At 44.6% G+C, this 12,812-nt stretch overlaps 1 protein-coding gene across 1 annotated transcript in view; it reads left to right on the top strand.

Annotated features, from left to right (window-relative positions):
• The window catches only part of Dscam (Down syndrome cell adhesion molecule), a 365,413-nt gene that overhangs the window by 187,998 nt on the left and 164,603 nt on the right, over positions 1-12,812 (top strand). Inside the window, exon 9 of the mRNA XM_013027340.1 lies at positions 9,833-10,111. Coding sequence (XP_012882794.1) covers positions 9,833-10,111 — 279 coding nt within the window. The remainder of the gene's footprint in view (positions 1-9,832; positions 10,112-12,812) is intronic.

Raw genomic sequence — 12,812 nt, 5'->3', positions numbered from 1 at the left:
ACTCTGTGCTTGTGTGTAGATGATGTTTGAAAATGATTCGATTTTGCATTCATGAATTTTTGCTCATTTTGCAGCCTATGCTTAGACATTCTGGGGGAAAAAAGGCTCAAAGATTGATCTACACAGCACGTTAATTATTGATAAAGGCTAAAGCTCAGGCAGTTCTGAAATATATTTAACCATTCAGCATTGCGTTTTTGCTACTTTCAAATCGAGGGGCAGAAATGAAAGCCACCATCCTTGATTTCACTTCATTTCAATTTAACAAGCAGTTTTATATTTAACACATTTCAAAGCATTTTCCTGCTGAGATGGGGTGCCACACTGAACTCGAACGGTGCCTAATTGAGTGTTATAATTGCTAGAGACCGACACTGCCAAGAAAGTTAATTGGCTGCGAGATAAAAATGTCACCTTCTATTTATATTTATACAAAACTTTAGAGTTTACACAACACTTCCATATGTGTTGCCTTAATTAATGCTCACGGTGACTCTGTGATACAGATGAGACCAGTCAGAGGAAAGGGTAAAGGGAAGAGAAGACTTGCACCAAGTTGGCTAGCAATATATTCCCGGTTTAAGTCCACACCTTTTGATTCCAATGCATCCCTGTGGTGACTTCTAGAAGAGTCTTCTGGGCAGGGTTGGAGTGAGAAGTACAGACAAAGAAGAAGAAAGGTATTTAAAAGTCAAGGAAGAGGACTCCTCAGTAGCACACAGCATCCCGGGGGCCTGATCTAAGAGACAAAGAGAGCAAGAGGGAGATGGGAGAGAAGAAGAGAGGGAAGGGCAGCTAGGGAGAAGAAAAGGAAGGATGTGTTTAGGAGAGAATGAGAGAGATGATTCCAGAAATCCTAGAGATGTCTCCGGCTGCCGGAGTACCGAAAGCCGGGGCCAGGAAGACAGAGGAAGAGTGTGGTGAGTGTTGGTGAACCATCGCTTGAATTCAGACCACGGGAATTTTCAGCTGCAGATTTGGGGGACGTGGCTAAGATTAGCCGAGAAAGATGGTTACAACAACTGGTATACATGTGTCTAGGAAGCAGGAGGCATAACAATTCCTGTGTATGGGCTTTGAGAATCATGTTTTGCCAATAATGGGGTAGGGAAGCCATGATGCTGAAAATGCAGACTGGTGGTGGGCATGTGATTCTGCTCCTTGATTTGTTGCTGCTGTGGAGTTTGAACAAGGTGTGCCAGAGCCAACAGTGTCTTTACTGGTAACTTGGCAGGTGGAAAAATACCTTATTTTATATATCCTTTCTGTCAGTAAGTGTAGTAGCCTCCTACTACATGCAAAAAATGGTACTTCAGTTAGTATAATTGTTACACAGCCCCTTCTTATTGAAGACTACTGTCTTGTTCACTCTTTAATATGAAGCAGCAATTAGAGGTTGCCACTAGGATTCTGGACTCTGTGGTACTGTTTCTTTATATCCTGTACCCTGCGGAAAACATTGCTCTGCAGAGCTTGACATAGACTCTCTAGTACTGCTGTTTGTCATAAGCTGTGACTCAACCGTTGCTGTAAAATGCTGAGTGCTGCAGCTGGGGAAGGAAGGTTCCATTAAAAGTAGGTCTGAGCCAGGTGTGCTGGTTCAAGGCCAGCCTGGGAGGCAGAGCAGGCCCCTCTTTCCAAAGCAAGCAGTGCACAGATAGGCTCCTCATGCCTCTTCCTCCAGCAGAGCCTCTGCTTTGGAATACAGCCTTGTGATGACTCCCGACAGCTGGCTCCTGCAGCCCCGGGGCAGGGCTTCTTGGCCTACAGCCCCGAGCAGGCTGTGCCCGCTCCTGCATAGCAGTTGCTCATTTTCTAGTCCGCTGTGAGTCCCTCCACCTTCCAAGGCATGCCTTCCTCTCTGGGTGCCAGCTACTTTCTCCTCTCTTCTATTCTCTCTCTCTCTACTTACTGGAGACATTCACAATGTTATTCCAGAAAGCCAAGCACTTCAAGGTGATCTTTGTCTTTTAGGTCCTTTATTCAAGTCGAGCAATCTTTCACATAGGTAAAGCCTGTTTGCTCGAGTTGCTCCTTGTGTAGCCATTAATAAATCATTTGGAAAAAAATAGTTTCTATTGATTTTTCAACAGCTCCTTCGGGGATACACTGTATCTATTATGAATAATACAGGAGAAAAAATCATTTGGGGGCACAATAAAAGTATCACTTTAAATGTGCAATTAGTTTGGGGTTCATGTATTATTTTAAATATATCCTATCATCACAAAAGAAGGCCCATGAAGTGGGAACTTTACTCTCTTCCTTTCTGAACTTTCCAAGAAAGGGCTCTTGTTAAGTGTGCATGAATGACTGCATTTATTACGCATCCAGGGAGCTGTTCTTGGGGGCAGGAGCAGCAAAGGGTTCCCTCCCATGGTTAACGTGTCAGAACTGAGCTTTGAATGTACCATATATAGACATCTCCCATCAGACAAGTCTGTTCTAGTGTCAGAATCAAGTGACTCCTAATTCTTCTTGTATTCTAGGAAATAAAACAGACACCTCTCTTCAAGGGAATGCATCATTAAATGCTTTATAAAAATTATCTGCAATTGCTTTCCCCCAACAATGGCGATAAAACATTCTATGCACAGAGTTTGTTATAATGTCAAAGAAGGCACTTCTTTTATTTAGTTCACTCTAAATTCCAGGAGGAGTAATGTTTCTCAGTATTTGCTAGGCTTGCTAAACATGGGAAATTTAAAGGAGAGAATTAAGTAGAGGAGAGAAAGGAAGAAAGAAAACCAATAAAAGTATAATGAATGTCTGCAAATTTATCCCTATACAGGTGTACCTAAGGACAAGTCCTTCTGATAGTGCTGATAATCATCCTTCAGTAATGATATTTTAAATCAAAGAAACAGCTCTCAATGATTCCAAATTGTGTAGTAGATTCTTTTACATTGGCTAGTACAAGAGTCCAGTAATTAAATGTATGAGCACAGTAGAATTATGTAGTTTATGCAACTATATGGCATAGTAGGTATGCAATTTTTAGTTACAAGCATAAAGGCGTCCATCCATAATTGAAACATACATAGTATGATATACTAGCATGTGTAGGTAGATAAGATATATGTTCTTGTACCAACAGGCAAAGTAAATAAGCCAACCTGTGCTTGCCTATGTATGAACAAACACTGTCCATTCTAGATGCATGGCTGTGTTCATGGAGACTCTCTTCCTCTTGATGCTCAGTACGCCATTGACTGTCTTGTCTATTTTCTACATGCTGCCTGCATGGTGTCTCCCTGCACGCTAAGCCCTCTCTCTTTCTCCATAGCTCCTCACCAGGCAGTGTGTCTGTCCCTCTGCGGGGTGAGAGCCACCCTCTCTGGGGCTCATATATCGTTCTTAAAGTCATGGCAGGCTTTGTGATCTAGAACTTTCCAAGATCAGGGACAGTAGGTACATGGAAGCCGTGTTTTCCAGTGCAGAGGAGAAAACATGTCTTTAGATTTAGAATGTGTCTGGTGCCAAATTATTTCTGCGAACTTTGCTTGGCTGTTTTCATTTACAGCTCCTTAGAAGAGGAGCTCTTGTTGCTCGAGCAAGCTTCAGATCATTGTTTAAAACGTGAATTTCTCTAAACCCACTGAAACGCTACTAAACTCAGCCCCAGAAATTCAAATGTGTTGTTTACGATCTATGTCTAGAGAAAAATACAGGCCTTTCTCCTTTCGCTTTGTTTTGTGTGCTGGGCACCTGTACAGGTGTGCTCTACATGATGCGTGCGGGAAAGCTTAGCGATCAGCCATGAAAGTCATCTCTTTGGTGCTTCAAGGTCACCCTTCCCCGCCTTCTCACAGGCAGGCAGGGAGGCCACAGAATTCCCTGCTGGCTCTCTCTGGCCTTTTCATTTCTAGGTCAATATTTGAGTGTCATTTAATATCAGTTCAAACTAAGCCTGGAGAGCGGCTTTGACGTGAGAGCTCACGCTGCCTCCCTGTTCCGTGAACATGGGGGAAGCTCGGGCTTCTTCCTGAGCCTTCAGGCTTCCACAGCGCCCTCCACACGCCCTCATCACAGGCCGCTCCACCAATCTCAGGCTCGTGACCCTCCTCCGGGTACTGGCCGCCCAATTTGTGCTGAGCGGAGGCAGCCCTGGCCTCCTCTGAGCAGAAGTCACCGATCTCTGCGGAGTCAGCCCACATTGCAATTCCGAGTTGGCACGCGTGTCCTAGCTACATAATCCAAGCCCCATGCTGGCAGTTTCCGAGGCTTACCCTGGCATAGCAGGAGAGTTGGCTCAGAGGAGTCGGTGGTCGGAAATCCTGGGCCTGTAGGCTGATCAGGCTGCGATGGGGCGCCTGCCTCCCGCTCCTGTGTGCTGCCCCGTTGCAGCCCGCGGGTGTCAGCCACCCTGAATGACTCCAGGCTGCCTCTCACGCAGTGTCAATCTGTGTTCATCACCACCTCCTGGTATTCAGAAATTATTATGATAAAGATTTGCAAGGCATTATTTATTCCACTGGTTATGTGGAATTTTTTTTAAACTAGATTAAATTGGGTCTGCATCCATCCTCCCGAGTTACTCCACTTAACGGAATGGTCATGTAACGTCAACCACGGAAGGAGGGCATGGGTCCCAGGTAGAGTTTAAACACAGGTTCCTAAAAGGGTGGAGGAAGCAACGGACTGTGCCATCTGTATGAAGTACAGAGCGATATCTTACAGGGTCAGCGATATAAAATGTGAGAGGCTGAAGGCGTGTGATGAGGAGAGGGCTGGACAGGGCCCGCCTTCCGCTGAGCAGAGTGGGAAGCGGTGCGCTGGACGCAAGCCACGCGTCACCTCTTGCCAGCCTCCTTGGGTTGTGCCACAGGTCACATGGAGGTGGACAGTGCCAGCCCTGACCAGGAGGATTGTGACGTGAGAACTAAGATGCAGTCTTGGGACCGGCATTATACAGGGAGCAGGAGCAGACGAGGGGGCGAGTCTTGGGGTTTGCGTCATTGCCATGACCAGATTTAGGAGAATATCCCATCGGAGGAAGAACGGTGTTAGAAGATGCGATGCTTCCAAAAGCAAAGGAGCTGTTAAAACAGGAAAGAACGGAAATAAAGGTGTCATTAGTCAAAAGGGAGAAGAGGGAGTTGGAGAGAAAAGTGGTTGAGAAGACGAACGATTCCACTGCCAGGCCTTAGAAGACACTGACTTTCAGCAAAGCTCTTCCAAACAGTCTGAGACCTAGAGCAGCCATGGAGATTTGCAGACACTGGACTGTTGGAGATTTACCCCTGAAAATGAGATGCCAGGAACAGGAAGTTGTGAGGTACCTTTGTGTGGCTCTGAAGAACACACTGCAGGGAACACAAGGAGAAGCTTGCGTTCCCCAGTTAACTTTTTCTGGAAGCACCGCCACAGACGCCCAAGGCCTGTTCCACCTGGATCCTAGGCACTCCCCACCCACACAAGTCAAGGACAGTAGCCGTCCAACACCGTGACGTCGGTGGGGAAATGGTTTGCCTCGTGAACTATGGACCATGTGACCATTAAGGCACAGGGAGGAGGAGGAGGGAAGGAGGTGCCTGGCAGAGCCCCCTCTGCTGGCCCGCTGACCCCCCATGTCGCACCTCACAGTCTCCTGAGCTGCATTGTACATGATGATCACCGCACACTTAAGGATACAGAAGCACAGAGTTTCAGATCTCAAATAGTGTAATGGCTTAGAAATTCAAGTCCAGCAAAAATAAAACACCGGGAAGCCAGTACGTGATAAGGGTGGGGGAGTCAAGTCCAAAGAGGAATGAAGAAGGGGAAAATGGAGTCAGGAATCAGATGTACGTGTTATAAAATGAAGAAGCGGTGAGGAAAAGGCTGGGTAGGGGCGGCGCGGTTGATAACATTGAAAGGGGTGACATTAATCAAGACATATTGTATTTATAAACTGCTTTGTTCAGTGGAACCTGTTTTGTATGATAACAAACCCTTGGAAAATACTTTTAGTGCTATATATATCTATATAGATATAGATATACCTATCTATATCTATATATATAGGAAAGTTCCAAAAAAAAAAAGAAGAAAGAAACTGAATCAAGATAACACAGTTAATCGTTCAAGATGGCCGAGCATCTAACTCATGATATTTTTCAATGTGTCATGTTCTTTTCATCCAAGTGAAAGAAAAACATACCTTATTGCCCCGTGAAAAATAATACGCAATTAATTGTTGAGGTACGGGCCGCAGGGATCTGTTAGCTTGCTCTGAGGGTTCTTACTAAGGGCTCAGAAAGAAGAAAAGTTCAAAGTGGCATTCAGCGATGATCACTTGCTCTGAGCCACAGAGAAGGGACAAGCCCGGTCATACCTGACATTCAGCAGCTATTTACACCCTGCTGGTGGAAAGGTTATGTCAGAGCCCTGGGCATGAGGCCTGCTCCTGTGGCATCTCGGGTCTTACTGCCAGCGGGGCTCAGAGAGCCCCCCTCGTTTGGGGGGGTGTCAGGGTGTCTGAAACAGGAGGCCTTCCCGAAAATCGTGGAGTCTTCCTAATTGCTTGGATCAGTTTTTGCCTCTCCTGGTGTATCTCACGAACGCCAGTTAGAAGAGGGTGGACCTCTCACAAAGTTTAAAGTGTTTTACTCAGCCAAGTTGTGACTCTTGGCCAAAGCGAGAGAGCCAGCAGCAGCAGCGGAGAGAGAAGGGAAGAGGTTGTCAGATAAGTCTGGTAATTTAATTCTCCTGAAAGTGGAGACGCGGTGAGCAAGAGAAGGGCTGGCAAATCCGAGTGTGAAGGTATGTTCTGGGAGGACACATTTCCCTCTAAGTTCCCCTTTAGATGTGCAAGTTTTTATGTGAACTATTTTGGATAGATTTCTCTATGCATATTGTAAGGTCTTTTGTTTTGAAGACATTAACCATAATTTATAATTCAGTCTTAACTAAGTCCTATGATTGTGGCAGTAATTAAAAGAAGGATTAAGTGCAGTGTTCTCTGTGATAAAATGAGCATTGGATCAACTCTGCTCTCTAACTGCCCACCCCATTCTCCTGCCCTCTAGCTTTCTAGTTTGTCTGAACTCAAGTGTCTGCTTTAGACCAAGAAATGAGAGTGTCGTATGACTTAAAATAAGATGTTCCAAGCAAGAGAATACTCTCAGAAGGACACCTACGCATTACCACGTTGACATTTGTTTTCAATGCAGTGCCTGCTCGCTTCTTGCTTTTTGGCAGTATTTTATAGTTGCTTCTCTGACACTTGTGTAACTATAATTATATTCCTGATAATGACACACATCAGCGAGATGCAGATATCTTGGAGTTGTAGAAAGCATTGGATTCTTACTGTTTGTAATGCTGATTCCTCTGAGTATTTCTTGCCTCTCTTCTTGGAGAAAAAAAAAAACAAACCTTCCTTCTCCTGTCGCTCCTCTGTCTTTTATTCTTACTGTATTGTTGTGGACAGAGAGCTTTGACTTGGCATGAGACTCCACAGTAGTTGTGATACTGACTGTGATGATTGGTGGTGTCAGTGACTTTCATTTGTTTTTTTTTTTTTCTGATTTCCTTCATAAGCAGTGAGGCCACCTGTAAGCTAGTCCTTCTTTGCAATGCAGGGTTCTAGCTCCCACCTTCCTTTGCAAGTGTGTGGTATTAATGTAATTAGGTCCCAGAGTGGCCACGGTGGTGCTCGGCTGCCGCCTGCTGCCTGGCAGCATGTGGGCCTACACTGGGCAGAGACTGGTACATTATGTTCAGTGCTGTGTGCCTGGACACACACCGAGGGGCCGAGCACCAGACACCTAATAAAATCACTCCATTAAGTAAATGAATAATAAGTAAAGCTATGGTTTGCCACTTAGATTTCTCAGCTGGATCTTTTGCAGTTTTTCCCAGAGTTGATATAGAAATGAATCTATAATTGATACATGAGCAAACTCTATAGACATCTGGCTATTTAACAACTTCTTTCTCTAAATGCGTCTTGTGTAATTACTGCTGTATATGAGGTGACTACTTGCTTATCTCAATTTGTACCCTTCTTCATTTCCAAGACTCTGCATTTATTTCCTTTCTTTATTGAGAGGACGTGATTACATATTGTGGGATGGTGACACTTAGCTGAAGTAACAAACACATTTTAACTTTCACAAGGAGAATTGTCATTATCATGGTCTATAAAGCTTGTGAACTCTACAAACTTTGACAGTGCAGCTTTCTTCCAAATGAGGTGATATGCACATTTCTTTCCTTTTGCTTTCTGTAAGCTGTTCTGTCTTTCCCTCCTGTTCCCTCCCTCCCATGGCTGCCCTTGAGATGCTTAGTTCACTTTCATCCATCTCCAGTGCAGTGGATGGACCCTCTGCTGTATTGTTTCACCTGTTTCTCTCTTATTCTATGCCTTTCCTTAAGAATCTCAATTTGTACCTTTAGTCATTTCCAAGAATCTGTATTTAAATTTTTTTCTTAAAAAATGTATGCAGAAACCCAACAAAGACACTGTGCAGACTCTGAACTCAGCTAGCTATGAGTCTTCAGTCAACCACCTAATTTTAAGTCTAAGGGCAAATAATCCTTTAATTCTTTCTTCCTTTCTTTTTTCTTTCTTTCTTTCTCTTATTCCTTCCTTCTTCCCATCCTTCCTTCCCTCCTTTCTTCTTTCCTTCCTTCCTCTTGTGCCAGTACTGGGGCTTGAAGTCAGAGCCTCAGGCTCTTGCTTGGCTTTTTTTTGTGCTCAGGGTTAGTGTTCTACCACTTGAGGCACACCTCTACTTCTGTCTTTTTGCTGGTTAATTAGAGATAGAAGTACTAATGATTTTTCTGCCTAGGCTGGCTTTGAACTAAGATCATCAGATCTCAGCCTCCTGAGAAGCTAGGATTACAGACGTGAGCCATTGGTGCTCTGTCTCTGACTCAGTTTCCTTAAATGCACTAGGATTATATGTTGCTACCTACTGGCCCATGAGGGATAGCATATCAGTGATCTGGAGGTAAGCCATACTGGGCTCCTCTGGCTCCACGTTGACCCGTTTACAATGCAAATACCATCTGAAGCTCTCTAGGAAGTCACTGATGGAGATCCCAAAATGCAAGAAGGCAGATTGGAATTGTAAGTGGGGTTGGAGATACAACTGTGTACAGTGCAGTTGTATCTACATCTGGCCAGACTGAAGGTTAGAGCTTCATGAGCAACATGTGGCAACAGTTTGGACAACTGACCCTGATCAGTTCCTAAGTTAAAATCATACACACTGAGTATAAAAGTTAAGTGATACACACACACACACACACACACACACACACACACACACACATGTACACGCAATGTGTCCCTACATGTATATGTGAAATTCACAGTTGCTATTGTGAAGCAACAGAAAAGAACTGTCTCTATACAACAGGATTCTCTGTTTCTTCAGACGGAGGAGAGTGGCTGGTCCTGTGTTGGGGGTGGAGAACCAGTCAATATTAGCAAGTCAGGAAAGAGACCTCTTCTTGCACGCATCATTTGTAGACGCTTTGGATGTGTACAAATGCTTGGCAAGCCCTTCTTGTGCAGTATTTGTACTGCAGGGTGCAGCCTGAAGTGTTTCCATTCAAAAATGATCATTGACTTCACAAAAGTGCATTGAGGAGAATCAGATGAATCGTATTTGCTAACGCTGAGGGCCGGCCTTGCCTACATTTGTAATGATGAGAAGAGCCAAATAACGGGAACACAGCTCTGTCTCGCCCAGAGTCCGTGTATTTACACGCTGTGCCTGTGGCTTTCAGTCCCCCTCCTTCAGGGTCCCAGAAAGCGTCAAAGAAGAAGAGCAAGTGGAATAAACTCCACTCCCCGTCATTCCTCCTTCGTCATTTTCCTCTCCTTTCTCTCTTTCAGTTCCACCTTTTATCCAACCTTTTGAGTTCCCGAGATTCTCCATCGGCCAGCGGGTCTTCATCCCGTGTGTGGTGGTCTCGGGGGACTTACCCATCACCATCACCTGGCAGAAGGATGGCCGGCCGATCCCCGCCAGCCTCGGGGTGACCATCGACAACATCGACTTCACCAGCTCCCTGAGGATCTCCAACCTCTCGCTGATGCACAACGGGAACTATACGTGCATAGCGCGGAACGAGGCGGCTGCGGTGGAGCACCAGAGCCAGCTCATCGTGAGAGGTGAGCCAGGGCTCGGGGCCACCAGCCACTGACAGAGGCGAACGCAGCAGTGGAAAAGATGGTGTGGCCTGAGCTACTGTGGATATTACTAGAGTTCAGAGAAATGCACTCTTCTCTCATTAGGGGAAAAATGTCACTGTACAGCTCACCTTCGAATCCTTCTAAGTTCCAGGGCTACACTTCACTTATCAACACTCTGCTATTTACAATAAATAGACTAGTAGCTCTCACCTGTAATCTTAGCAGCCCAGGAGGCTGAGATCCAATGCCTGTCCAAAATAACCAGCAAAGCGCCAGACTGAAGTCGTGGCTTAAGTAGTAGACAGCCAGCTATGAACAAGCAATCCGAGCAAGCCATGAGTTAACACCCCAGTACCAGAAAAGAAAATAAAGTAATGGTGTAAAATAACTAGCACCCAGGAAATGTGCAATGGAAAGGACAAAGCTCTAGAATTTTGTGTATGAAACAGGGCTTCCACTTAAACCATGGCTGTTAGTCTTGTCTTACTGTAGTTATTTTAGTAGAACTCTTAATACTGCTTATCATTTAGATAACGACCTTTTTAGAATTGTTGGCAACACCTTAAGTTACTTTTCTTTCTGAAGTGCTATGATTGGTCCCAAGATCTTTGTTTCTTGCCCCTCACCTCCACTTTTTTTTTGGGGGGGGTCTGGCTCCTGCCAAGACTTAGCATGATCCCTTGACCTACCTTTGACACACATAAAAAGAGAGGGAGACAGAGAGAGACAGAGAGACAGAGACAGAGACAGACAGAGTCAGAGACAGAGAAAGAGAGACAGAGACAGAGAGACAAACAGACGCAGAGAGAGACTTTCTTTGTTCCTCTCATATTATTGTTCCTCTATTATTTTAGGGCACTTTTACCGCATTTTAAAATTAAAGCATAATTTAAGCAGAGTGTGGTGGCCTTTGTGGGAAAATTAAATCAGGAGAGTCTAATACAAAACACTGGCTGTGGTCAACATACACATAAATTATCAATATTGATCTTTCAAATCTTTAGTCATGATGAATTCAGAATGAGGTTCACTTTTCACCTGGCTTGCCTGAGCCTGTGGTGAAGCGATTCCCTGGGCTCGGTGTTCAAGCACATTGTGAAGGCAACAGAGCAGAGCTGAAGAGTTACATGAATGCCAATTAGTTGCACTTCAAAGTCTGCAGGCAACAGGGACACTGGTGTCATGGTGAAGGAGGGATGGCTTCTTTTTAGATTTCCTTATTAAGTTGTTACTATGTTTAAATAGTTGTACAGTGGAGTTGCTACATAACAATGCAGTTTATGACTACCGTGTATCTTGATCAACGTTCTCACCTGCCCCTCCCCTCCCCACCCCTGCCCTCACTCCTCTGAATTTTGTAGGATATAGATTAGATATGCAGTCTTGTCTGCATCTCTCTCCCCTGCCCTTCCCCCAATTCACCATTCCTCAACCTCTTGCCCCTTGACCCCCCCCCCAGCATTTCAAATTCCCACGTTCTTGTGCTTGATTTCTTTATTTTGCTGAACTTTACTTTTGGCTTTCTACAGAATTACACTATTTGAGATTTCCTTTGAATCTATCATATTTCAGTTAATACACTTATATACATTTTAATACTTCTTTTAAAGTTATATTTAGTTATACAAAGGAGCTGCATTTCACAAAGCCCTTTATGAATACAGTATGTCTTGATCAATGTCATCCTTCAGCATTCCCGTCCCTCCCTCCCTTCCAACCTACCCTTTCTCTCGCTCTTCTTGAATCTACCATATTTCAGACAATGCATCTGTATACTTGCATACCACCCAATGTATTTACTTGTAAGTTTATAGGCTAAACCTAGTTCCCACATATGAGGGAAAACAAGTAGACTTGGTCTCTCTGGGTCTGACTTACTTCACTTAAATATAATTCTAGGTCTGTCCATCTCTCCACAAATGGTACAACATCATTCTTTCTGGTGGATGAGTAAAGTTCCTGGATGGGTGTGATTTCTGTTCTCTCCAGGGTCATTGGTAAGCCTGGTCTGCCCAGGACTTCTCCTTCCTCCCTCCTGTGTAAGAAACACACTTACTACCCCTCACCTTCAAGTCCTAGGAAGAGACCAACTACATATTTCTGGGGGGAAAAAACAAACAACAAGAAACCAATACTCTTGGAGTGAATAAGCAAAAGAGTAGATTGTAAGTTAAATATAAACTGAAGACATATATGACACTTATTTCTCTCTCTTGTTTTGGAGTTTGATAGTGGAGTTTTCTTCCTACCTATTATAAGATAAATAAAATGGGGCACCACACAGACTGTCTTTCCCAGGGTTTTCTTACACACAGAATGAGCTCTTAGTGTGGCTCGTGAAGGGCCAGCAGTACCTCAGCCTGTCCTCAGGGTCATCTGCTCTCAAGGATCCAGGTCAGGGAACACAGAATGATACGTTCAAATGCGCACAGGCATTCTTTGTATCACGTGCCCTTGGTTGAAGGCAGCTGGACATTTGTTTCTGGGCCAAACATGGGTCTTGAAATTGATCTTAGCTATGTGTGGTAGTGTAGCTCATCAGTCTGATGGACAGTTCCAAGTGAGTGCTGGTTAAACTAGCTTCAGTGAAATGTGCAGTAAGTCACAGCTGCTAGGAACAGAGCCCCGAGGAAGAAAATGTGGTTTCCAAGGTGGTCAGTGTGACTGGAGATGTCAGTGG

The sequence above is a fragment of the Dipodomys ordii genome, unplaced genomic scaffold (assembly GCF_000151885.1).
Source record: "Dipodomys ordii isolate 6190 unplaced genomic scaffold, Dord_2.0 Scaffold103, whole genome shotgun sequence".
In the NCBI taxonomy this organism is placed as follows: Eukaryota; Metazoa; Chordata; class Mammalia; order Rodentia; family Heteromyidae; genus Dipodomys; species Dipodomys ordii.
The sequence above is the reverse complement of the archived record's forward strand: the minus strand, read 5'-3'. Positions and strand labels throughout refer to the sequence as shown.